This window comes from Solea solea, chromosome 6, assembly GCF_958295425.1.
Source record: "Solea solea chromosome 6, fSolSol10.1, whole genome shotgun sequence".
Lineage (NCBI taxonomy): Eukaryota > Metazoa > Chordata > Actinopteri > Pleuronectiformes > Soleidae > Solea > Solea solea.
The window spans coordinates 21,806,564-21,830,889 of NC_081139.1; the positions used below are offsets into that span (position 1 = coordinate 21,806,564).

Consider the following 24,326-nt stretch of genomic DNA (forward strand, 5'->3'; position numbering starts at 1 on the left):
CATTAGCCTGTGTGTGAATTTAATACATCAGTGAAAACATCACTAGTCACAAACACAATCCTTTACAAAGTCTTTTATTTCAGCATAATAATAAGAAGCCTCTCCTCTGATTTTCATACAGTTGAAACTAATTGGATCACAAGGGTACATATTAGTTAGCCCATTTTACAATTATCATTGTAACATTTTTTTTAGAAAGTTATTCTTATGCACTCATTTTCCTACACAAAATAATATCAAGATCCTATTTTAACTGAGGACCATAACTCTGCATGCAAGACTAATAAAGAAAACAACTAATCTGTGATAGCTACTGTTATGCTGTTGTTCATCTAATACCATTATCAATATAATTTACTACAAATACCAGGGACTTTGTATAAGAAACAAAAAAACATTTTTTGTGGTACTACTTAGTGCCTCTAATGTTAAAATTACTCAACATACTGGGCTCACTCTGTACTGATCCAAATGGTTCTGTCCACTCTCTGCGTCATGTTGAGGAGAAATAGGCTTTGTCTAAAACCTAAGATCTACTACAGTCTGAAGGGAAAAAAATATCCATCTCTCTTTTTTGTCTTTTTTTTTTCCTTTCACTCCAGTGTTTACATTTTTCATCAGAATAAAAAAAAAGGTCCTTGAAACAATCATAAAAAAACATGATGAGAAATCCTCAGACAAATAAATCCTTTTGATCAGTCTGAAAAATTAAATCTCATTCTTATAAACAAATGATCCGAGACACAAGGATTCTATTGCATTTTAACAAGGAGTTTGATAATACTAAAAAAACAAAAGAAAAATAACAATAAATGACAAAAATGTATTAACAAGTGATGTCAAATATATACTGTATTGCCCTTTAGCCATTCTGAGTACGTGCTCGTGCCAGCGGTGACCCTTCCATAGTTTTGGAATAGTGTGTCCAGAGCAAGTTGATGCATTTCTCAAACTTGGCCTCTTTGCTGCCACTGGCGTTTATACTTCTTAAGCCACTGAATCTCCTCTTTATGCACCATTTTATCCGTCACACAACTTTGTCTCAATTTAACAATTTTTTTTCTCCAAAAATACTAATGTAAAAAAAAAGTGCCCCTCATCTTAAACTTAACATTATCCGTCTTTTTATCCAACAAATCAAAATAGGAACATCGAGCCTCATCTAAATAAACTCAAATCAGATTAAATTCCCGAAATAACGCATCTGTTTCTTGCTGTGGTTTCAAAGAACAGTTAAAAAGTCAGTCTTGTGCACTAATCCTTTCACCACTGAGCCCTGCATTCTGGGTTTAACAGTGCAGTGAGGGGAACAGCGACACCACAGCCTCAGTCACACAAAAGGATTAAGTTTGAGAAACTCTTCAACAGGCAGCACAGTGGCTCCGATTGACCGTCGTCTCTGCCGTCTGACCTCCACACAGACTCCACACAGTAGGAACAAAGCGCTTCATCATCAGTTTCAAAAGAAATGGTTTGTTACAATATCATTTAGTACTACAATGATTATTTGTGTATCTGCACTCACTTAAGGCTAAAGCCAAAGACATGACAGACATCCATTACTACACACCAACCACAACGTATTTGGATAAAAAAGGCAACAGTTAGTGTGAAGCAGAGTCAAGCCGAGAGTGTTGATTCTGCTGCGGCCTGTGACTGGCCAAAGCACTGCAGCGGGAAACAATTTAGCACAACCGACTTCTCACACAAGGACTGTCCAACTCCGCAGGGCTCCTGTACGATTATATATACTGTGTTACACGACCCCAACATGTTCGCCGTCTCTCTCGCGACGGGAGAAGAGTCTGTTTTCGCGCCACTACCGCTGTCAGAATTCAGTAATCGTGACAGCATTAAGGTTTTTAACAAAAGAAAAACACAGACCATGTTCATGATCGGCTGTGTCGTTTTCGGAAAATACATCTGATCCACAATAGTAAAACTGTTAGGAAAAAGGCAAATGAAAAGGAAAAAAAAAAGAAACACTAAGGCCACAAGATTTTGTATACCCCCACTACATCTCACAATGTGAGAAACTGTACAAACAACATAATGGGACTTTACGTGGCCGACCTGCACTATTTTAGATCGTGATCTATGGACAGAGCTGGAGACAGTTCTCTGCTGAGCACTATCAATACTGTACTGAACATATACACAGCAGTATGTATAGTAAAACTCAAAACTTGCTAAGGCTGCCATCATGTGCCATGTCCCAAGTCATTAGTTTGTCATATATAACAGAACTCAGGGTAGACAGGTGACTCTCCTGTGACCCAGATTCAACTGCAGGTTGCCCCTCTTTATCACTGGACTTCCTGTTTTACAGTTATGAACCTAAAACATGCTCATGTTCCTCAGCTCTCCCCAGGCTGCATCTGATCAATATTTTAGTTTCTTTTTGGCCCATTTTGTGCATAAAACAATCGCCACTCAAGTCCCATAGTGAAATAATAATAAACATTTTTCAATTATTTACACAAATAATCAATAAAACTGCACCTTCTCTGACGATGAAGTCAAGGAAACCTTGTTGTTACGTAGTTACGTTTCGACCAGATGTTGTTTTTAGTGAAATTTCTAATTGCTTTAAAGCCGCGTTAACTGCAAAGGAAAAGAAGATCTGGTCCACATGAGATGTCAACACAGTGGTTTCCTAAGTTCACCTTGAAGGAAAGCTCAGTTTAATTCATTATGACCTAAGTGCCAATCCTTTGGCATCAAAATGGGCCACGCAAGGAAACCAAAGAAAGAAGTTGAAATAATTTTTCTCACCACTTTATCCCAGTTTGTTGCAAACACATTGGGATAAACAATACCCACTGCGCTTCCCGAGTACCACCAAATGCAGATATTTCAACAATAATAAAAACTTTTTTTCTTTTTGCAAAAATCAAATAGATTAAGTACAAAACAGGACCACTGTTCATCACAGAAATGTCTCGCCTTTAAAAAAAAAAAAAAAAAACAGGAAAGAAAAATGACAACAAAATAAAAAGTCAACAAAAACACATATGTCCCTCAGTCATTAGTAATCCCAAGACTGGAGCTGCAATATCAGCCTGTGCTAAAGTGTGGCGCCACCGAGCACAGAGCTGTGAAGAAGAAGAAACCCTGTGGCTTGTCCCTTCTCTAGCAATGTTGTGGATGAAGGGAAGGTGGAATGTCAGACCGCCAGCCGACCTGAAGGGGGGTGCAGGGGACTCCAGGTTGGGGGCGCCGGCGGAGGTTCTTGGGGATATGGACGTGGATCGCAGCATGGCTGGTTCTCTACTTTGGCTACATTGCGACCCTGGCACAACCGCCGATGCCGCAACAGCCGGTCTGTCCGAGAAAAGTTCTTGGAAACAAATTGGACACGGTTAGTGATTCCAGTAAACGTGGAACTGACACAGCACCGAGGAAATACTTACAGGAAATTTCTTTTGTTTTTATTCAATAAAATCTGCATCTTTGATAACAGCAGACTCAATTTATTAATTTCATTTATTAAATGATTTGCTTAATCATTGTCATGCTGAGGGTATGTTTATATTCACAGTTATTTGCAATTTCATGTTTATCCACATATATGTGCAAAGGACATAACTGCAACAGTTAGTGAAGACAATGAAATATGCAAGGACTTGAAAAAGCTCTTAGCCTCACCTGAAAATTCTTTATGTAGCATACATTTTTGTGTCATTACTGTTCACTATAAACCCAAATGTCTGTCACTGTTTCTTTGCAAGCGACGTCCTTTAAAAAATCAGTAGATGAAAGGGAAACCAAAAAGAAACGGCAAGACAGTGGACTTGGCAGGAGCAGACAAATTGTTTTCCAATGCACCCTTTACACCCAACCTCACACAGTTCGACGGTTTCCCCAAACCTAAATCCCACTTGTATTGTTATTAGTTAAAATGTATCTGGAGGCTCAAAGAAGTGACCTTTGACAAAGTGATAGGAGAACCTGTAAATCAGTGGACCAATGGCATTGATGTTGAAGCGGAACTTTACTTAAATTTAACAGTTTTGGAGTCATTGTGACTTAAATTGCTTGACGTGGGGAGATTGGAGGCTATCTTCACTCCCCTAAAACCAGACCTTGTTTCAGGTATTGCAAACAAATTGCTTCATGGTATTATACACACACACACAGAGACCCTAGCCAGGTACCAGCTATAAGATCAAGGCAGTGAAAATGTAATTTTAGATAATTAGCAAAAAGGAAGCCTGGAAAAGTTGTTGAAGGAAGTGAGGAAGAGGAAAGAATCTTTCTCCTGTGACATTTTCAAGGTGAGGCTGAGAACTATTCGAGGTACCTCATATTGTGGAACACTGAGGTGAATTTGAATTGTGTCCTTGCATACATACCTGCTGGCACCGTTCACACTGGTAAGGCTTCTCCCCACTATGGACACGCTTGTGTCTCTCAAGGTGGTAGCGCTGGATAAACCTCATATCGCACATGTCACAAGCAAATGGCTTCTCTCCTACCAGAGCAGACAAATACAGTCAATGCATCAATTTTAGTGTCTCGTACCAAACAAAAAGGAGTGCAACATTTACACTAGCTAATCTTTCATCACAGAATACGTTTCCAACGCTCAGAAAAAGGTTGGGAAACACTGCCCTGTCAGGTTTTAGTCTCAGCAAATTAATATTCTAAAAGGCTTCGTCATCAACTCATTATGTGTACATCAGAGTGGAAATTTCTTGTTTTCATGGCCCAGATCTACGCAACATAGAGGACCCCAAAAAAACTGGGGCATGTATTCTGAGGCTGGTTGAACATCCCATCAAATAATTTGACAACCCAAACTCGAGTTTGTTGTGAGCCTGTTTGAGTGACAAGGGTACGGTGAAGGAACGCATACCCGTATGAGTGAGGCTGTGTCTCTCCAGGTGGTTACGCTGAATAAACCTCATGTCACACATGGAACAAGCATACGGCTTCACCCCTACACACACAGAGCAATATATTAGCCCTACCACCCACATGTGCAATACATACAACTTAAAAGCTCAAGCTAGCACTACGCATATAAAATGTGTATTTTCTTTTTAATAAAAAAAATAAATATACTAAAACGTTCACGACATGCAACTAGACAAACAGCGGAGTTGAAGTTCCTCAAAATAATATAGATAATAATATCTGAAACATGTCTGGCTACAAAGCAAACAGGACCAGAATCAGTTTTATATGCTGTATGAGATGTAAACATTTAAATCACTATATGTTTGGCCTAAAAAATCATCAGTGATATCCTCATTTAACACAGAAAACAATTGCTACACCGATACAGCATCCTCTCACCTGTGAGCTATTATACCTGTATTTCTGCCACACAAAAAACAACAAATTTGTGATTACTTTTTTTTTTTTATGTTTAACGGTTTAAGTTTGACCCCTGAATCAAAACGTATCTACTTAATAACAAGATGTTACAGACTTCACAACAATACAATCATATACTGTAAATGCATAAAAATGGTTAAGTGGTGTACTGGTACTGGACCGTTTTTTTTCCTAGAGGGTTAGAGTTTCCAAAGACTGCTCAGATTTTAAATTGAGAATAATTTTCATGCTTTTGCTTGATGACTTCTGCAGGAATGTAGGAAAAACACTTTATATACATAATACATCAAGAAAGCATTAAGCATAAATTGAGATATGACTCTTAACACAAAACGGGTTTAAATGCCAAATTGTTTGGAGTAACTAATGATACTTTTCCATTATACAGTTCGAGTATTTTTTTGCTTTTTCATTAGGGACAGTATGTAATACCTGGTGCTTATTTGGTACCTGGATCACTGGAAGAGTCATGAGTGTGACATCCGACCAAAGAATCAAATAAACCAAACTATGGATATGGTTAAAAATCCGCAAAACATGTGCTAATCTCCAACATTTAGCAAGGATATTTCTAAAATCTCAATACTTAAAAGGAGTCTGGCGTGTTTAGCGGCAGCAATGCTAAACACCGGCGATCAAACTAATGTGTTTGGGTCACATATAAAACAACACCACGGCAGTTTGCACACGACCCTGCCCACGTTGAGGAGCAACTATAGTATTGAAAAATGACGTGCCTGATACCAAACCAAGTACAGTTGAGTAGAGCTGAGTGGTGCAAAAACTGTATAATGGAAAACTGCCATAAAATAGTGCCAATAATTGCAGGTAGAAGTTAGTAAGGACCAGAATTGCCTTGTAGAATTGGAGTTGATTAAGTTCTGCCTGCAAACATTGGTAAAATTTCAGTTACAGGTAGAACATAATAAGGACCAGAATTGCCATGTAGAACTAGAGCTGACACTTGGCAATGCTGGTCCTTAATACATACAATAATTTCCTCTGACTAAAAACCAACAAAATCTTGTGCTTCTGCATTTAAGTTAAACTGCCCTCCAGTATTACTGGTAAACAGAATACATTTAGGTGACGGCTCACAAACAAGGGCCAATCTACTGCATCTAACTGAACAGTTACTGTAAATCAAAACTCATGACCAGAATTCAAGATCTGCCAACGATACTGGAGGGCAGTGAAGAGTACTGATGATTTTATTAACTTGGGTACCTAAAGGAAAATGTTTTTTTTGGAAGGAAAAAAGCATATCCCTCATATGAGCACAATCTAGAGTAAATGTAGATCTGTATCATGTGAGAAGGGCAGGTGCACGGACCCATACCCGTATGAGTGAGGCTGTGTCTCGCCAGGTGGTAACGCTGAACAAACCTCATGTCACATATGGTACAAGCAAAAGGTTTCACACCTAAACGCAAAGCATTAATATATTACTTTCAGGACTTAACGCTTTGTGTTTCACAATCCATCAATCAGTAATGTACGTTAAACATCTATTTACAGTTGATGGGTTGTTAACCACTTGTTTGGGTGCAATTCTCCAAGAAGAATACATGTCGATTTTTGTTTTAATTCAAGTCCAATCAGTAATTCATTAAACTGTGATGATTTCAAATCCACAATTTAACACATCACATGAGCTGATGATGTCACAGTCTTGTATTTATATTTCATTTTTCATACATTATGTATGATAATTTGAGAAAACATGCTGGCTACTTTTACAGAAAATTTTAAAATGGCCTCAGTCTAACAGAATGTAAGTACAGTATTATTTCAGTGATATGGGTAAGGTGGGCGGACTCGTACCCAAATGAGTGAGGCTGTGTCTCGCCAGGTGGTAGCGCTGAAAAAACCTCTTGTCACACATGGTGCAAGCATAAGGTTTCACACCTAAATGCAAAGTAGCAATGAATTACTATGCCTCACTTTCAATCTTTTTAAATCATATATATGTATATACCTCAGATATTGGTTATTAACCACACATGTGCCAATTCATGCAAAAAACCAAAAGGCCTGTCAGTTTCCTTCCTTAAATTTACCAAATACAATTATACTATGGATTATTTTAGCTTTATCATATATACCCTGCATAATCTGTGTTGTAATGGACTAAATTCAATGAGTAAATGCAGTTTAAGATTTTCTGAAGTGTGGCTTTAAGGCACTGACACACAGGCCCACTTTACACCTGGCATTAAAATGTTTTTTTCTGTGATCAGATTGCAATCAGATAGCGTCTGACCACTCATAAGTACATGTACAAGTAAATAAAACTGAGACGCATTGAGGACGGGCTGTTAACCGATCTGCGAAACCACCTTGTGAGGTGGTCCGAGATGCATTGTGACCAGATTGAACACAAATGTAAATGCAATGAGTCTCCGCTCTGGTACTTGGTGGCTAGGTGGCTGCACAGCCAACTCTGCTTTTCCACTTGTCAAAGACGACTTCTTCCCCTTCTTCAAAAAGCAATAAGGAGTCCAATAGTACGCCTTCACGTGCGGCTAATGATGTTGTTGATATGGCAGCGCACGGGGGGGAGGTGACATAAGGAGAGATGGCCGATAGCAATCAAATATAGATGTGGACACCAAAGGTGTATGTTCACACCAGGTGTAAATGCATGTGGTGAAGTGAGCCTGTGCTGCTGTTTTTAAATTTGAAAAACATTGAAAAAGTTTGAGCACTAATAATGGAACAATAAAACACAATGTAATAATGATTTATAAGATGTATGTGGAGAAGTGCCATCCGATTGCTATCTGATCACAGAAAACACATTCTAATGCCAGGTGTAAAGTGGGCTAGCCAGAATCAGGAACCAGCATCAGATGCTCACCCTCACTGAAAACATGGCAGCCAACAGGGACACAATAAAAAAAAAAAACTGATTTTGGCCACCGAACAACAGGCTCAGTTGATCATTGATTTTATATCATGGCACGCAGGAGTTTGTTCATCCACTCTTGCTTACATGAGTAAGTTCAAATGTTTTATTTTGTGACTTTGGGTGTTTGAGATCGAAACTTGTCAAACGAGGCAGCAGAATACCAGCAGCTCCCTTGTCCCTGTGAGCTAAACACACAGATGTTCATTTGGACTTTGGTGCGGGAGAGTGAGTGGTTTACACATTATAGGTTTCCACCAGAAAAGGCTCTGCAACAGTTGGGTTAAGTGGCAAACATATTTTCAACACACCACAGACTTAAGCAGGTGTAGATTTTATGAGTTGAGCCTCTTGTTAAGTGGTTAAAATCAGTTATTCTCCATGTCCCCACTGGCAGCCACGTCTTCACACACATGGAGAAGTCAGTGCTGACTGTGTTAGTACCTCATAGGACCACATACCAGAAATCCTGAACCATTTCTGTAAATGCCATCAATGGTTGTGCCTATAGAAGATAGGTGAATGCTACATGTTTTACATTTAAATTATATTAATTGTAGCAACATAAAAGGTAGTAACATGAGTTCAAAAGGAGAAACCAAATGAGCATGTGATGCTGTTTTTTAGTTAGCTAATTATTTTGGACTTCATTGGAGTTTCAGGGATATCAATTGTTGTGTTTAACAACGTGGAATAAAAACTAAAGAAATTTATATGAGAGTACTTAGCCTTGCTGGATTTAATGTTATGATTGAAACAGTTTGAGCACTAATAATAGAACAATAAAACACGATGTAATAATGATTTATAAGATGTGACAGGGGCAGGTGCACTGACGCATACCCGTATGAGTGAGGCTGTGTCTCGCCAGGTGGTAACGCTGAACAAACCTCATGTCACACATGGTACAAGCAAAAGGTTTCACACCTAAACGCAGAGCATTAAGGTATTATTTCCAGATTTTTGTGTTCATAATCCATCAAAAAGCAATATATTCATCACCAACTATTAGGAATTGATGGGTTGTTAACCACTGTCCCTTTTTTAAGAAATAAGAGCTCATATTTTAGTTTTACATTTTTCAGAAACCAATGAAGAATACATTCATCTGTGTAAACCAATTCCCACATCCACAACTTAACACATCTCATGAGCTGATGATGTTGCAGTCTTGTATTTCTTTACACGTTAAGATTGCTTTAAATTTCGCTTTGGCTTTACGTAGGGGAATTTAAATAAGAAACTGTTCAACTGGTCAATTTTAAACATACTTTGTAATTGCTGTATATGGCTGACACTGTGTCTAACATAATGGAAGTACAATTCTTATTTCTGTGACATGGGTAAGGTGGGCGAACGCATACCCATATGAGTGAGGCTGTGTCTCGCCAGGTGGTAGCGCTGAAAAAACCTCTTGTCGCACATGGTGCAAGCATAAGGTTTCACACCTAAATGCAAAGTAGCAATATTATATTTCTTTGCCTCACTTTTCAATTTTTTTATTTTTTTATTTAGAAATTCATATCTACACTATTGGTTATTAACCACACACATGCCAATTCATGCAGAAACACAAATCCTCTAATAATGTCATTGCATTGTAGTAACACAGTATTTCACTGTCATCCTGCTGTACTCATATGATGATACCAACTAGGAAGTTAAGTTAAAACTCTATCTTGACATTTGCCTTCAAATATAACAGGTACATATGTATGAAGTGTTCAATGTGCACACTGACTTCTAACAGTGAATGTCATGGGCACGGTGCACGGACCCATACCCGTATGAGTGAGGCTGTGTCTCGCCAGGTGGTAACGCTGAAAAAACTTCATGTCACACATGGTGCAAGCATAAGGTTTCACACCTAAATGCAGAGCAGCAAGAAAATTAATTGTGTGTCTCTGCCACCAAGGGAAAATAAATAAATATGTTCTCCTTGTGTTATAGCTATAAAAAAACAAAAGAAAACTAAACACAGAACTGGGCTAAATTGATTATCTGTGGTTAATAACCAATGTCATACCCTACAATAACTACAACACTAAGATAAATATAGATGATTATTTCACATTACAAAACTCCCAGAGGAGCAGTAAAAATCCATCTACACAACACATGAGAGAATGACAGCATCTAATGACTATGATCACTTAAAATAAATCATCATCCATCATAATCTGTGCATGAATAAAGATATGCAATATTAAATCAGGCATTCAGTTATTGCAGTATCCTAATCGTGTGACTGGGTTGAGATCGGCAGACGCATACCCATATGAGTGAGGCTGTGTCTCGCCAGGTGGTAGCGCTGAAAAAACCTCTTGTCACACATGGTGCAAGCGTACGGCTTCACCCCTACACACACAAAGTACCAACTTTAGCATTAAAGGAGTCAACTGCCAAAAATGATCGATGCTAAACTTTACTAATCGCTTAGTAAAGTTTAGTTGCACTTAGCGCTTTGTTTACACTGGAAATTCCAGTATGCTTAAAAAAAAGAAGCTATTCCAATTGGAAAAATAACTAAATGACAAAAGGTCGAAGACCAAAGTTTGAGTTTGGAAATAATTGTGTGGGTCGCAACATTAACTAATTTTCAGACCTAAAACCGATGAAATGTCCAGACAATAAATTGAGGCAAAAATCTCTCTTTGGCAAATTCCAACAAGCACAATAGCATGTTTGTTTTTGGGATCACATAATTTCCACAATAGAGGTGTTTACATTTGTTTTATCGCGCTGATCGCAGATATTAGACAATTTTAGGCAGTTGGAGAACAACTATGCACAACACATTAAAGGGGACTTACTATGCTCGTATTTCACAGTTAGAAAAGGCGTGCTTATTTATATCGGACAGCCTTCTCTCCAAGCAGTATTAGTGTTAACCTCTTTTAAGATTCCACTATCTTATGATTGGTGAAACATTAAGATTCCTACAGTGGGCAGTGGTCACAGTAATTCTGGAGGTTCCAATTTTAAAGTGCAAAACTATAATGTTACTGGTACAATCAATACACGTGATTGCAAACAACAAATTCTTAAATCCATCAATGCATGCTTGAAATCAAATCAAATAGGCAATATGTGCCAAGAAGGTATGGATATAAACAGCAACAAAGATTTGATCAGGACACCTCTGTTCAGTAAATACTAACCATAAGTGCCATAAGTGCCATAATGGTAGGTTTAACCTTTTTTAAAATGCACTACAATGCAGACTGGAAACCACCTGCTGTCAGGAAATACAAACGTTAATGTTGCTAGTGAAATGTTAAGTGTGCTGTTGCCAGGCAACTGCACTGTAATCCTGCACTGTCCAGGTGTATCCTGGAGTATTCTAAATGCACACAATGCATTTCACAAGGTGTGCTTGGAGCAGATAACGGTATTAGACTGTATAAAATTAAACTGGTCTGCGGTTAATGTTAACATTATAAACATGAGAGAGAATGAGGAAAGGCATAGTAGGTCCCCTTTAATATAAGACATTGGTTTGCAGATAAACTCTTGTGATTTAGTTTGAAAAGTTGATGGAAAAAAGTGCTGAAAACTAACATACAGACCCTAGTTTAGAATAAAACAGTAAAATAACTTTGCTATCTTCATATTGGCAATAATAAATATATTCATTCAATATTCAAAGCAGAGGATCATGTGCTATTTCTTTATCATTACTTTGAACGTGAAATGACACAATGACTAAAACTTGGCCTCAATTTAAAATGTTATATTTTATCAGTCCCATTCAAAACTGATTTTTAACAGCTGCAGGTAGTTACATACCTGCAGCTGCCCCAGGTTAAACTCCCTCCCTCACCCACTTAAACCCAGATTTTGGACAGAGCAGATGTTTCCTCATAATATATTAATGGATATTAATGATGAAAATGACTTAAGATGAAGCATTAGTTAGATTTTTTACTCAGACTTCAAAAAGAAGATCATAAAAATGTTTTTTTAAACAATAAAAAGAAAATATATCTAGCCTTCAAGCCAGAAAATCCAGCAGTCATGGAATTCAAACAAAGATTTATTTTCTCTTCTTATCCATTTAATATTTCATTTATTCAGTAACGTGGTTGTTTGCGTGGTTGTTCTTTTTTATATATCTATATAAATATATATATTTATTTATCAAGCAACACAGTCGCTATATTTCATGTCTGACATGGAAAAAAACATCAGCAGTGTACATTAATTTTGCCTCACAGATATGTAAAACCAAAATATTCATCAGTTTAATGAATAAAAAGGCGAATAACACCAACAGTGATGTTTTTGGCTCTGTGGTCATCATGTCATTTCATAAACAAAGTCTTGGCAGTCTTTCAGTGCATGCGTATGAGGCTCCTTGTAAATGCGACACGGAACATTAGCACTTGTCAATACAGTGACAGAAAGCAATACAAACTCGAGTTTGAAGCAGCCATGTAAACATTACTGGGCCGCATGCTGGACCAATGTCAAGCAGACAGATAGAGAGAAAGAGTGGCAAAGGTCAAACATTGAAGACATACCTGTATGAGTAAGACTGTGTCGTTCCAGTTGGTACCGTTGTATAAACCTCATGTCACACATGGTACAAGCATATGGCTTCACCCCTAAACAGAGCACCAAAATGTTAGATGTATTTCAACACAATGAAATGCTTTCAGTTTGGCATGCTTTGTTACAAATTACAGGAAACAAAAAACACACACACAAATACCTTGCAGACATCAAGAGTCATAATCAAGAACAAAAACAGGGCTTAAATGTTACAGTTCACAAGGAAAATTCTCATAAAGGATTTTTTTGTCAAAGCTTTTTCTAGTTACCCTTTGTTCAAGATGCATTATTTCATTATTTAGGCTGGCCAAATATATCCCTGTTGTCTTGACATGTTTGACTACTGATGCCTGCATTAAAAAATACTTTCTAGTGTGATATTCCTTTTAATTAACGTGTAATATATTATTCAACAATAGACATGCAGTAGTACCATTACAGTGTCAATGAGAAACAAGGTAAGTGACAGAGTCACTTTCTCAGTGGACAGCTTTCCAACAAAGCCTAAAAATCCTATTAAACATTTTTTATGGGGAAGCTTATTTAGCAACAATTGCTTAATTGTGGTATCACACAGAGGGAATTTTTTATTTTTTTTAAATAAGGGAAGGTTTATGTAGAAGTTCTAATAATGAAAGAGGAACAATTAATTCAAGCATACCAGTATGAGTGAGACTGTGTCTTGCCAAATGGTAACGCTGGAAGAACCTCATGTCACACATGGAGCAAGCGTATGGCTTCACCCCTAAATGCATACAGTACCACACTTTAGAAGAGAGTTCTTAAGAACTATGCACACAATGAAATGTAATTTCACATACACTAGTCAGTGTTATACCATGATTGAGCCTGATGTATGTTCATTGCCAACTAGTATTATGCATACAAGACTTGAAATGTATCATGTTATCACTAAAAGCAAAAGCAGTAAGTGCAGCAGAGGGGGAAAAAAACTTTTACTAATTAATAATACTGAGTAGAACAAATCAAAATTCTCTTTTGTTTCAAAGAACTGCCTAAACACAAGGGTAAATACATATGACCCTAAAACAGTCAGTTGAGACGGATAAGTAAAACTTATACCCGTATGAGTGAGAGTGTGTCTTGCCAGGTGGTATCTCTGGAAAAATCTCATGTCACACATGGAGCAAGCATATGGCTTCACCCCTGCACACACAGAGCAAAACAATATTCTGTAAAAACAACATATTGAACTGAACAGGACACACTCAGCTAGATTATGTATCCAGACATGCCAAAAGCAGTAGCACCAATTAGTAACACTTAAAGGTTTAATTTGCTAATCCGTCTACTACTCTGATTAATGGACTTGAAAACATTGTTTTGTTGAACTAAGTACAGATTTTGAATGCAATTATGCACTGCAAAGGTTAAAAATGTGTTTGAATAAAGTCAAGGTATTACTTCAGGTGAAAATGCTGTCCAAAATAGTGTCTTTAAAATGACAGTTCATTTTTTTTTTTTTTTTTTTTTAAGTGTGCTGTATGTGACAAATACACATACTTTGAAGTTCACACTTCAGAAAAAAACTGAATTATCCTTTTAACAGATGTCTTTCACAGAAAAAATGTGAAAGACATCTTCAGCATCCACAAGAGTTATTACAGTTTGATGTGATTTAAGGTTTCAAAAACCAGACTTAGGTGAACATATAAACAAAGGACAGATTAACTACAGTAAACTGGGTATTTGGGCTCTAATGTAACAAAGAAGGGCAAACCCATACCCGTGTGAGTGAGGCTGTGTCTCGCCAAGTGGTAGCGTTGGAAAAATTTCATGTCACACATGGAGCAAGCGTATGGCTTCACCCCTACACAGACAAAAAGTATATAAATATAAACTAGAAACAGAAAAAAAACACATTTCTGTCAACACTACCCCAAGACTAACTCCCTTCCCTTGGTTCTACAAGCACATAATACAATTAGCCTTATAAACATATGGTTGACTTAAAGGATGGGTGACTATCACCATAACTGAGAGAGGAACACATTTCTAAAAATTAGTATTGACAAGAAATATATATAATGAATGTATCTGTCAATTATTAATAAATAATTGTGTAAAAATAAATTAGACCATTCAGCAAGGGTTGTTGTGTAGATTACATTAACTATTTTTTTCCCCCTCCTAATACATGTCTGGATACATCTTCATATATGAAAATTTGCATGTTTAAAGCAATCGTTAAGTGTACGTTTTATGCCATACAAGAGAAAAAGAACTGAATTGTTAATTTGAGGTACTGTTAAAACACCACTACTTCATGAGCTAGAATAAGCAGACGCATACCAGTATGAGTGAGGCTGTGTCTTGCCAGATGGTAACGTTGGAAGAACCTCATGTCACACATGGAGCAAGCGTACGGCTTCACCCCTACATACACAAAGTTTTGACAGATTAGCTAAAATGATCCTCTCACATCAAAGGGACACAGCATTCAGAAGCGTTAATCCACTAGGAACCTGGCAGGCTTTAAACTTTCTAATTAAGCTTCATGCAAAGGGGTTACATGTTTTACTTTTTTTTGTAAGTGTCTTCTATTATGGGGAGCATTTATCTTTAAACCATCTAGAATGTGTCATGAAACAAAGCAGCATCAGGATATTTAAGATAAGCATGTTTACAACAAGACATATAAATCAGCATCAAGATGGTATCAAAACGTCTCCAAGACAGTGATCAAAGTGGCCAGCTGAAGGCAAAACTTAAGCACACTTCTCCACAACTCAGAACTACATTTAAGTCTACATTGTGCACCTTAATTCCATTTATAGTGAAAAGTGTGTGTTGCCTTTAAGTGTCACAAGTGTGCTCGTTTCCTAGCACTCTGTAAACCCAATTTACAAAAGATTCCAATCTGATCTCTGCTATGAATTCACAGCAGAAGCCTCTACATAGGAAAATGTGCAACTAATAGGAGAAAAATCTTAACTTAAGACGTCAGACAATTGCAACATGGAAACAAAAGTTGCGCAGCCATTAGTCTGCATGTAAAACAAGTGTGGACATCAAAGGACTATTCCCATAATATACCATGGCCAAAGTCAGCTACTTCAACGTTATCAGTTTGTCCAAAATGGTTAGCCAATCAAAAATGTTTACTTATGTTATTATTTAAAATGTTAACCATTCACTCACATCTCATATACTATAGCTTTAAGACCATGTCTCTTATATCAAAAATACTCAGTGAGATTCTTCATCAGCAATGGATAAAACTAAAAAAATACTAAGATGAAAGCTATGCCCCAAATAAATAGAGAGTTTGAGTGATTTGTGTTGCACAGCAATGGTACACGATGGATAATGCTCTTTGAGGGGTCCACCTGAACGATTTTAGAACAGATATTTCATTAAATGGCCAAATATTCTACATGTTAAATAACAAGCCATTCTGTGCGAGACAGGTGCCAACTCTACAGTAATCCTAGGGGCTGTCTCCTCATTTACTGTTGCGTAGTTCACCTGTTTTTTACAAATAATTAATTGGTTTGAGATCAAATAGTATATCTTGAAAGTTTCACTCCAAAGGGCACACACTTTTATCATCCACTGGTGTGCTTCTGTATAATACCGGCTGATTGTACGATCAGGACACATTAATATGGGGTAATGCACCCTGAACAGTCCTTTTAATATGTATAACATAATCTACTTGGACTGTTAAAAAGTCATGAGACCAATTCATAAAAAGGTCACTGCTGAATTCTGACACATTTTACTTCACCATCTTCTAAAGGACTCTTTTGAACCTTTATGATTTCTTGTATGCTGTTTGTTTGGTTATTGATTTCAGACTGTAAATTATTTTATTCCCATCACCAGATAAAGAATATATATGATATAAACAACCTGACTGAAGTAAGATTCTTAACATGAACTGGGTACGGCAAGTGGACGCATACCCGTATGAGTGAGTCTGTGTCTCTCCAGGTGGTAACGCTGGAAAAACCTCATGTCACACATGGAACAAGCGTACGGCTTCACTCCTACACACACAGAGCATAACATTATTAGCTATCCACGCTATATTCGGTCACATTTTCACTTATTTTAAAAATAAATATATGCATATGTGGATATAGATCATATATTTGATTAACATTAGTTTACTACTGGGGCAGTAGTCACTGACTTGGAAAAAACGAGGTTGGAAGTTGACTTACCCTCAGTGCACACTTCTTAAACAATGAAAAAACAAAGAATTTGTGAAAGGGTGCAACGCAAATATTTACACTATGCAGAAATGTCCCCAATTTTCAGATCACATTTACAGTTAAGAACAGTCCTTTGATGTCCATGCAGTAATTTTCACTGACAAAGTAACAGTACAAACATACAAAAACACTAACACATAAATCAATCAATCTTGCACTGTTTGTGGCCTCTGCTTTAAGGCTTTCACATCTGTGCATTGAATAGGGTCCACAAGTTACAGTCCACTCTTAAGTCCACTATCAAAAAGTCTCTATGCTCTCACTTAGAAATAAAATTGGTGTCAAGATATCTCAATAAAAAAAAAAATCACATTTAGCGCTGACAATCAACCTCTCAGTATTGAAATTCAATCTATAAGTAAAAGCACAAGTATTCTTGTAAAACATAATGAACTACAGTATTCTGTTCTTTCACAGAAAAAGAAGAATACCTGTGCTCCAAAACTGAAAGGTCAATAAAGCCTGTATGCAGAAAAGATTCTCAAATCACTCATATGCTTCTACAAAAATGATGCCACTTGACATCAGATGTGGTTTCCTATACTTGTGACTACAACGTGACGCGACACACCATCGCCCAACCATGCTTGGCAGGTTGTTGAACAGGGCAGGGCATGCAGTAACTACTGTATGGCAGGACATGCAGGATTGCAAACCTGGGTGTAGATGTGCTTAAAAGTGACCACAGCATTTTAAATTCTTGTGTAATCAAGTGCTTTTCTTTACAGGGCACAACAGCTACACCCAACATTAGACACAAAAAAATCTGCTCCAGATACATGTGCCGTCAACATTATCCCGACAATTTATAAACGGAAACATTTTAAAATGCTGCTGCGTCAGTTTTGATTTGAGAACTCCTGGCCAGCGTTTCAGTCGATATGGAAAGAAACAAAGACCTTTACATATAACTTTACTTTTACTGTAACATTTAAGCCCTGTTTTTGTTCTTACACACATTCACTTCACCTGACACACAATCAACTAACTGTCGGCTGTGAACAACAGTTTTAGTTTCACATTGTTGTCAGTCTTGTACCCAAAATCATTGTTACATAGCAAACATCTGAAGAATGCATTTTTAAACCAGCATGTGCATACCCAGTGCACCTGAAAGGTCAAATGATATGTAAGAATGGATGCAAATTACTACTGATGGGGAGCTCAAACGCTCGTCCGGACACAGATCATTTTATTTTTAAAACAGTAGTGTGGATGTAGCCAACAACATTTGCATCAACAACAGACAATCCAAAATTTAGAACCACCTACCTACCTACTTTACAAAACATCACTAACCACAAAACAAGTAAAAACAATAGGTCAAACACAGGCATGGGCCATTCAACAGAGAACGTTTTTTTGCAAAAACTTTGAACCGACAATAAGAGTTTGCCTCTACTGACACCTTTGAAATCTTATAAATTCTCAAATCTTACCAACTTTTCTACAAATTGCGCCAATCAAAATGTAATGCTTTAATACTGACCAAATAGGCATCAAACAAGTTATAAAATAGTAATAACTGTTCAAAGAACATACATTTTTAATAGTGGACTCGGGACTATTGGACCACACTGCGTCAAATTACTTCAGGTTAATTATTTTTCTGGTTTTGGGGACCAACATTTGTAGACACATACTGTGCTTTGTATTTTGGGATGGTGGCTTTGTTGGAAATTACTGTCCACAGACAAAATGAACCCTGAGCATCTGTCCATTGATACAGGTTGTCGGATTTGTGTTGTATGGGTACGGTTAAAGGACGCATACCCGTGTGAATGAGGCTGTGTCTCTCCAGGTGGTAACGCTGAATAAACCTCATGTCACATACGGCACAAGCATACGGCTTCTCCCCTAAACCGAAGAGCACCAGTTTTAGTTAAAGACCCCACAGATACCACCAATTAACTGTGAGGCAAAAGCTATTACCAAACAAGGTTTTCAAGCAGGCCACTGCAAAACCTTACAATTGCTGCACACTCCCAGATTCAAACCAACTCACACTCTCAGGACCTCTTTCAACAAATGACTCATGTATTCAGGCATTAAAAGCTGATTTGGCTTAACTGTAAATGCGAGTTGTTCTACGCATGAACCATACCTGTATGAATGAGGATATGTCTCTTCAGGTGGTATCCACTCCTAAATGCTCCGTAACAGTGATCACAAATAAAGTTTTTCTGCACTTTGGATGATGGACCATTCTCATCTCCTGTGCCCTAAAGAGGACATTAAAGCAGAGGGATTCATCATGTATTCCTAATAACGCCTGGATAAAGTGTAGGGTTTTCTTCTTTTGGCATTGGACAAGCAACCCACCCAACTGCGCAGAATCTGGTAAAAAATTCTATTGTGAAAATTCTATGTGCTTACAAATGTACACGCTCACCACATTCAGGTTAGTGTCTATTTAGATATTGTACCATTTTTAAACCCTAAACTGTCTTATGTATGAAAGGGAAAACACTTAAGTTTGTTGTGCTTCTTTTACTACATGAAATTTACATCTGAATTAGAATACCCCACAATGTCTTCCAATGGCCTAATGCCCTCATGTTACAGCTCCCCCTGCTATGCACACAACTGCGGTTATTGTGCTCCGCTTCGCTCTGCTCCCCTCCCCCTCTTTCCTCTCCAGAGATCCTCCACCCCCTCCACATCTTCCCTGAACTCCTCCCCCCACCCCCACACAAACAAAATGTGCACGCATGAAAGCTCGATGACATGGGCACTTGAATGCAGTTAAATGCTTTCACAACATAACGTGGAAGAAACTAAAGAAATATGAGACGTAAGAAAAAATTAACTAAAAACAAAAACAAAAAAAAGCCCACCCCCTATTAAAAAGCGCAGAAACTGACCTTCCCTCCCCTTCCTTCTTGTTCTCTCACTTTGCAGGGCGCCACTGATTTCCTGTTCTTTTTTTTCTGCTGCATGTCCTCGTTGGCCCTCATCTCCTTCTCATCCAGCAGGCGGGGAGCTTGGAATTCACCTTCCTTCCGGATGAGCTACACAGCCAGAAAAACTGTATTATCTTCTAATTTCATACTTACTTTTGGAACAAAATACAGAATATTTGACCATGATTACATTTTCTGTTAAATCTACAATAAGCGTTTTTGTCACTTCCCTCATATATAAAAAACAGTCCTATAGACTTTTTTATATATTGCTTTTGATAATGAACAACTAATTTCAAAAAGAAAAGTCAGCCACACTTTGCTGGTAATAATGGGAACAGGTCTGTGTGAAGCGTGTCATTCTGAAGTGCAATATTTCATCTGGGCTGGGCTTAACAACTGACTAAATGAGTTACACCATTAACAAGATTTAGAGTATAGCATATCATGGTCCCTGTGATTTGTAAGTGGGTCCTAACCAGGGGTGGACAGCTCATTCCAGAGGGGAGGATCATGTGGCTCTGGGGACCACGGTCAGGTCCCTCTCTCTGCTGTGGTACATGACCAAGAGGAGCCATCATTTTTTTCGGAGGAGCAGCCATGGAGCTCGCCTGCATCAGGGCCATACTGGAGAGGACAGCTTCGCAGCCAAGCAGCCCCGCCTACAAAAATATAAAAAAGATATAAAGATAACATATTACCAAGTACATCAAACATTGACAAACAGTCTGCAATTTGAGACTATCTGCATCTAAGACAATACTGCCAGTCACATGGCATTTACGAAGCTAGTCATCAACGACAACATCCTGAGTGACACAAGACTGTAAGTACAGTTATTTGTAACCATTTTGGTGTTCTCAAAACAAACCCATTTCATATGGTCGCGGACTGAGCTGCTGGGCAGATGTGACATTGCTGGGGTGTATGTGAGCGCAGGGACAGGGGTGGGGACAAGGTCATCCAGAGATCCGTCAATCAGGATGGTCGGGCTGGTGGGAGGCCACACCCACCTCACTCATCTAGCATTAAAACTGAGGAAGGAGGAGGATGTGGATGAAACAAACATTAAATTACAACATTACTGGCCCACTATATCATTACACATTTCATTAACTCCAGTTAATGTGGTAATTTTTCATACGGACAGTTTACATCAATAATACAAACAACAAATATTCTTCACAATTCACAGAACCATGTCAAAAGACCTTTTAGGTCATATAAATCAGTCAATACACCTACCTTAACCACAACTGAAAGTCATACCCACATAACACTTCACACCAATATGTCCTGGTTTATTTATTTTTAAACTTGTGTCACATTTTATATCATGAACTCACCTACAAACCAGGTTAGTAAACCCCTTTTCTGCTGGTAAAAAAAGACACACTACCCCCATTAGCGTGCCGCTTTTGTCTGCTTCTACAAGTCGCCATCTCATCTGAGTAACACTCAGATAATATTGAGTTCAAAAGAGAGACTGAAGAAAAAATCTGTAACTAATGACCAGACAATGCTCACATTGTGTTTTTTTCCTGTTATGTGTCGCACTTCTGCTTCACTGCTTTGATTGTTTACAGTGTGTTCATGACGTAGCACATGAGCCACCGGAGCAGAAAAAACAGCGAGGCAAACTCCTCTACTGACAGTGGAAAATAAGTCTATTGTCTTTTATCAGGCTTGCCAGTGTTTGAAAATTGGCCTCTTTTTTAAATTTGTATCATAACTAGAGCGGATTACCACTGCAGTTGCATGAATTAAAGCCGAATGCACCCTTTCCAACTGGTGACTTGTGCCAGATGTTAAGTGGGCGTAAAGTGGATTTTTCAAGAAAAAAAAAAATCACAATAGCCAAAGAAGCTTATTGTAGACAACAAACTATGCATAACCACTATGACTGCACTAAACATATGCCTTTAATATGACATAATCATCAGTGTACAACTTAATGCTCAGATAAAAACATAATAAAGTGCTAGTCAGAATAATTTTGGTCATGAGATAGTAAGAAACAAATATTCAGGATACAAACAGAATGACCCTTAAATTATTTATGTACAATGCCAGTCGGTTGAGGCAATTTCACATTGATTATGTTTTGCTCTGCAACTCTTGTGTTTTGTTGGGCCTTGTGGTTTACAGGTGTCATCTCTACTTGTAAAACTACCCAACTCCACTGCTCAAGGTAAAACCACTGGATAAGATGAGAAGTGTGAGCTAATGCTGTAGGAATTCTTAGCTGACAAAAAAATGTTTATTCATATTCTTGATATCAAGCAAGCAAATTGCAAAAGTATATTACTACCTTATATAGATCCCATAAAATACCATGTCACAACAGGCTTCCCTACAATTTTGCAGAGCATACTCCAACCACAATGGGAACATGTATGTCTTAGCAAAAAAACAAAAACTTACAAACTGCATGTATATTGCAGTATAAAGGAAGTCTCTATACTCAAAACAGTTGTCAAGAAATCTTTACAAAACACAAAGGCTACCAGTTGATCTTCTTCTAGCACATCTAAAGTCATTATCATTTTAAAGCACATCGTGTTTTACCAATAAATTACTAAATAACAGTCAGCTTCACCCCAAAAGTCAGAAATCCTTCTGCAGTAAATGCTTGGTTTCAAAGTGTAAATCTTGCCAGGCTCAATCAAAACAAAAAGTCTAAATGGTTACACACACACCCATGTGTATATAACAATGTCTTTCACGTTATATTCTGCGTATGTGTATGTATAAAACAAATGCCAATTTGATTTGATTTACTACTTTAAAAAAAAGACCTTTAATGGAAAAAAATTAAATTTCTAATATCCATCTTAACTTTAACCAAATGGGAAAAACATTTGGAATGGCAGGCCTGTGTGTGAAAATCTATGATGAATGCGGTTATACTGTGGAGAGTGGATTAGATAACTGTATACGTGGGATGTAAAAGAGGAGGTCTGCACAAACACTATTCTGCTGCTCCGTCTTGCATTTTGACATGGGGTTTGTTAACTGGCCTGTAGCGGAGTAGGCCATTAATTCAAGCTTTCTCATAGACACACTGCTTTTACTTGTTATAGTATTTTCCAACTTTTAAGTTACGCATTGCCTCGATTTGCTCTTTTGACCAAGTGCGGTACAAGTTGACTGTTAGGATCGTGTGCCATCATAAAAGTTTACGATAGCAAGATGGAGGCAAAGCTGTACTTAAAAAGCTAAACTGCTTTCGCCAGTAGCGTTAGGTAGCTAGCTTTGCTGCTAAGAAATTAGACATATGCTAACGCTAATTTAACAGACCATACGACGAAGATGTTTTTTTCTACCCCGACTGTATTTGTATTAGTTATTGCGTAAAAAAAAAGCAAACCATTATAGTCAATATATTAGTTTTTCAAAAACAAGTATGTGATTTTTCAGCTGTGGCTGAAGTGGCCTTCGCACCACCACCACCCACCCACTGCTGATGTTTAACAAGCTGGCTAACATCGGCTAGCCGTCAGCTAGCTGCTCGCTGGCGCACTCGACCACAACAGTGTTCGTCAAAGAACGACTCTCTGGCCCACCTGGATATGTTTAACGTGGCAATTTACCATTAGTGTGCATATTTTGCAGACTACGTCGGTTAGACTTTTTTTCAGGTTCATATTTCTCAAATATACAGCCTCTACTGGCTTAAGACGAGATTGAGCGATAACGACATCCGTGATGGCCGTCGCTGTGAGAGCCTCCCCCTCCCTCCCGATGATTAGGCTAACATTTGTTAGCGAGCTAGTCGCGGCTAAAACCTTGACGCTGTTGCAATTCGGTAAATGTCCGTGCTGCCGCACACGGAGCAGGGTATTCGTTGCACATATAAGACCACTGTAAGAGCGGGTCGCTGAATGCGAAACCAAAATTCACCAAGCATCGAAGATGGGTTTTTTATATAAAAAAAAGACACGTACCTCTTCACTCCTCACTAGCTTCACTCCTCCGACGTTTTCAGCAGCGTCTAGTTTACAAACACAGGAAACGCCACAGGATGTAGCCCACTCCCCCACACAGCAGTAGAAGAAGAGCCTCCTCCAGCTAAGAGAAAAGGCTCAGCTTCATCTGCCTTTGGAAACCCGCTCTAACATTTAATTTCAACTCTGGATGTTATGATAGGTGTATGTGGTTCAATTCTTCCTTGTCAGAATGAACATTTCATTTTAGTCATCATCAATTTCCCCTGGAATCGTCGTGACTAGTCAGAATTACACTGCAGACATCTCAAACTGGATTTCTGAATAGTGCCAATTTATGTGAATATAATTGTGGAGAGCTATAAATGCATAAAAGATCTATGTGATGACAAAGCCAACCTTGAAAGATAGATATACTATAGAGCCATGG

The 24,326-nt window shown here is 38.0% G+C and overlaps 1 protein-coding gene across 25 annotated transcripts; it reads right to left on the reverse strand.

Moving 5' to 3' along the window:
* Positions 1 to 58: 58 nt before the first annotated feature.
* On the reverse strand, positions 59 to 24,055 carry znf740a (zinc finger protein 740a). Of its 25 annotated transcripts, none has more exons than XM_058632578.1 (21): positions 23,897 to 24,055; positions 20,821 to 20,983; positions 20,429 to 20,611; positions 19,941 to 20,057; positions 19,151 to 19,268; positions 18,820 to 18,903; positions 16,735 to 16,818; positions 15,119 to 15,202; positions 14,553 to 14,636; positions 13,889 to 13,972; positions 13,467 to 13,550; positions 12,775 to 12,858; positions 10,526 to 10,609; positions 10,035 to 10,118; positions 9,616 to 9,699; positions 9,095 to 9,178; positions 7,168 to 7,251; positions 6,683 to 6,766; positions 4,859 to 4,942; positions 4,356 to 4,474; positions 59 to 3,340 (listed from the first exon to the last, which is right to left on the reverse strand). In XM_058632578.1, exons 2-21 carry the CDS (start codon positions 20,863 to 20,865, stop codon positions 3,167 to 3,169), a joined length of 1,932 nt encoding a protein of 643 aa, XP_058488561.1. In that variant the 5' UTR covers positions 20,866 to 20,983; positions 23,897 to 24,055; the 3' UTR covers positions 59 to 3,166. The 25 variants fall into 25 exon arrangements, with proteins under 25 accessions (XP_058488561.1, XP_058488559.1, XP_058488571.1 ...); XM_058632576.1 differs by having other exon boundaries at positions 19,911 to 20,057; XM_058632588.1 differs by lacking the exon at positions 18,820 to 18,903.
* Between the last annotated feature and the right edge of the window lie 271 nt (positions 24,056 to 24,326).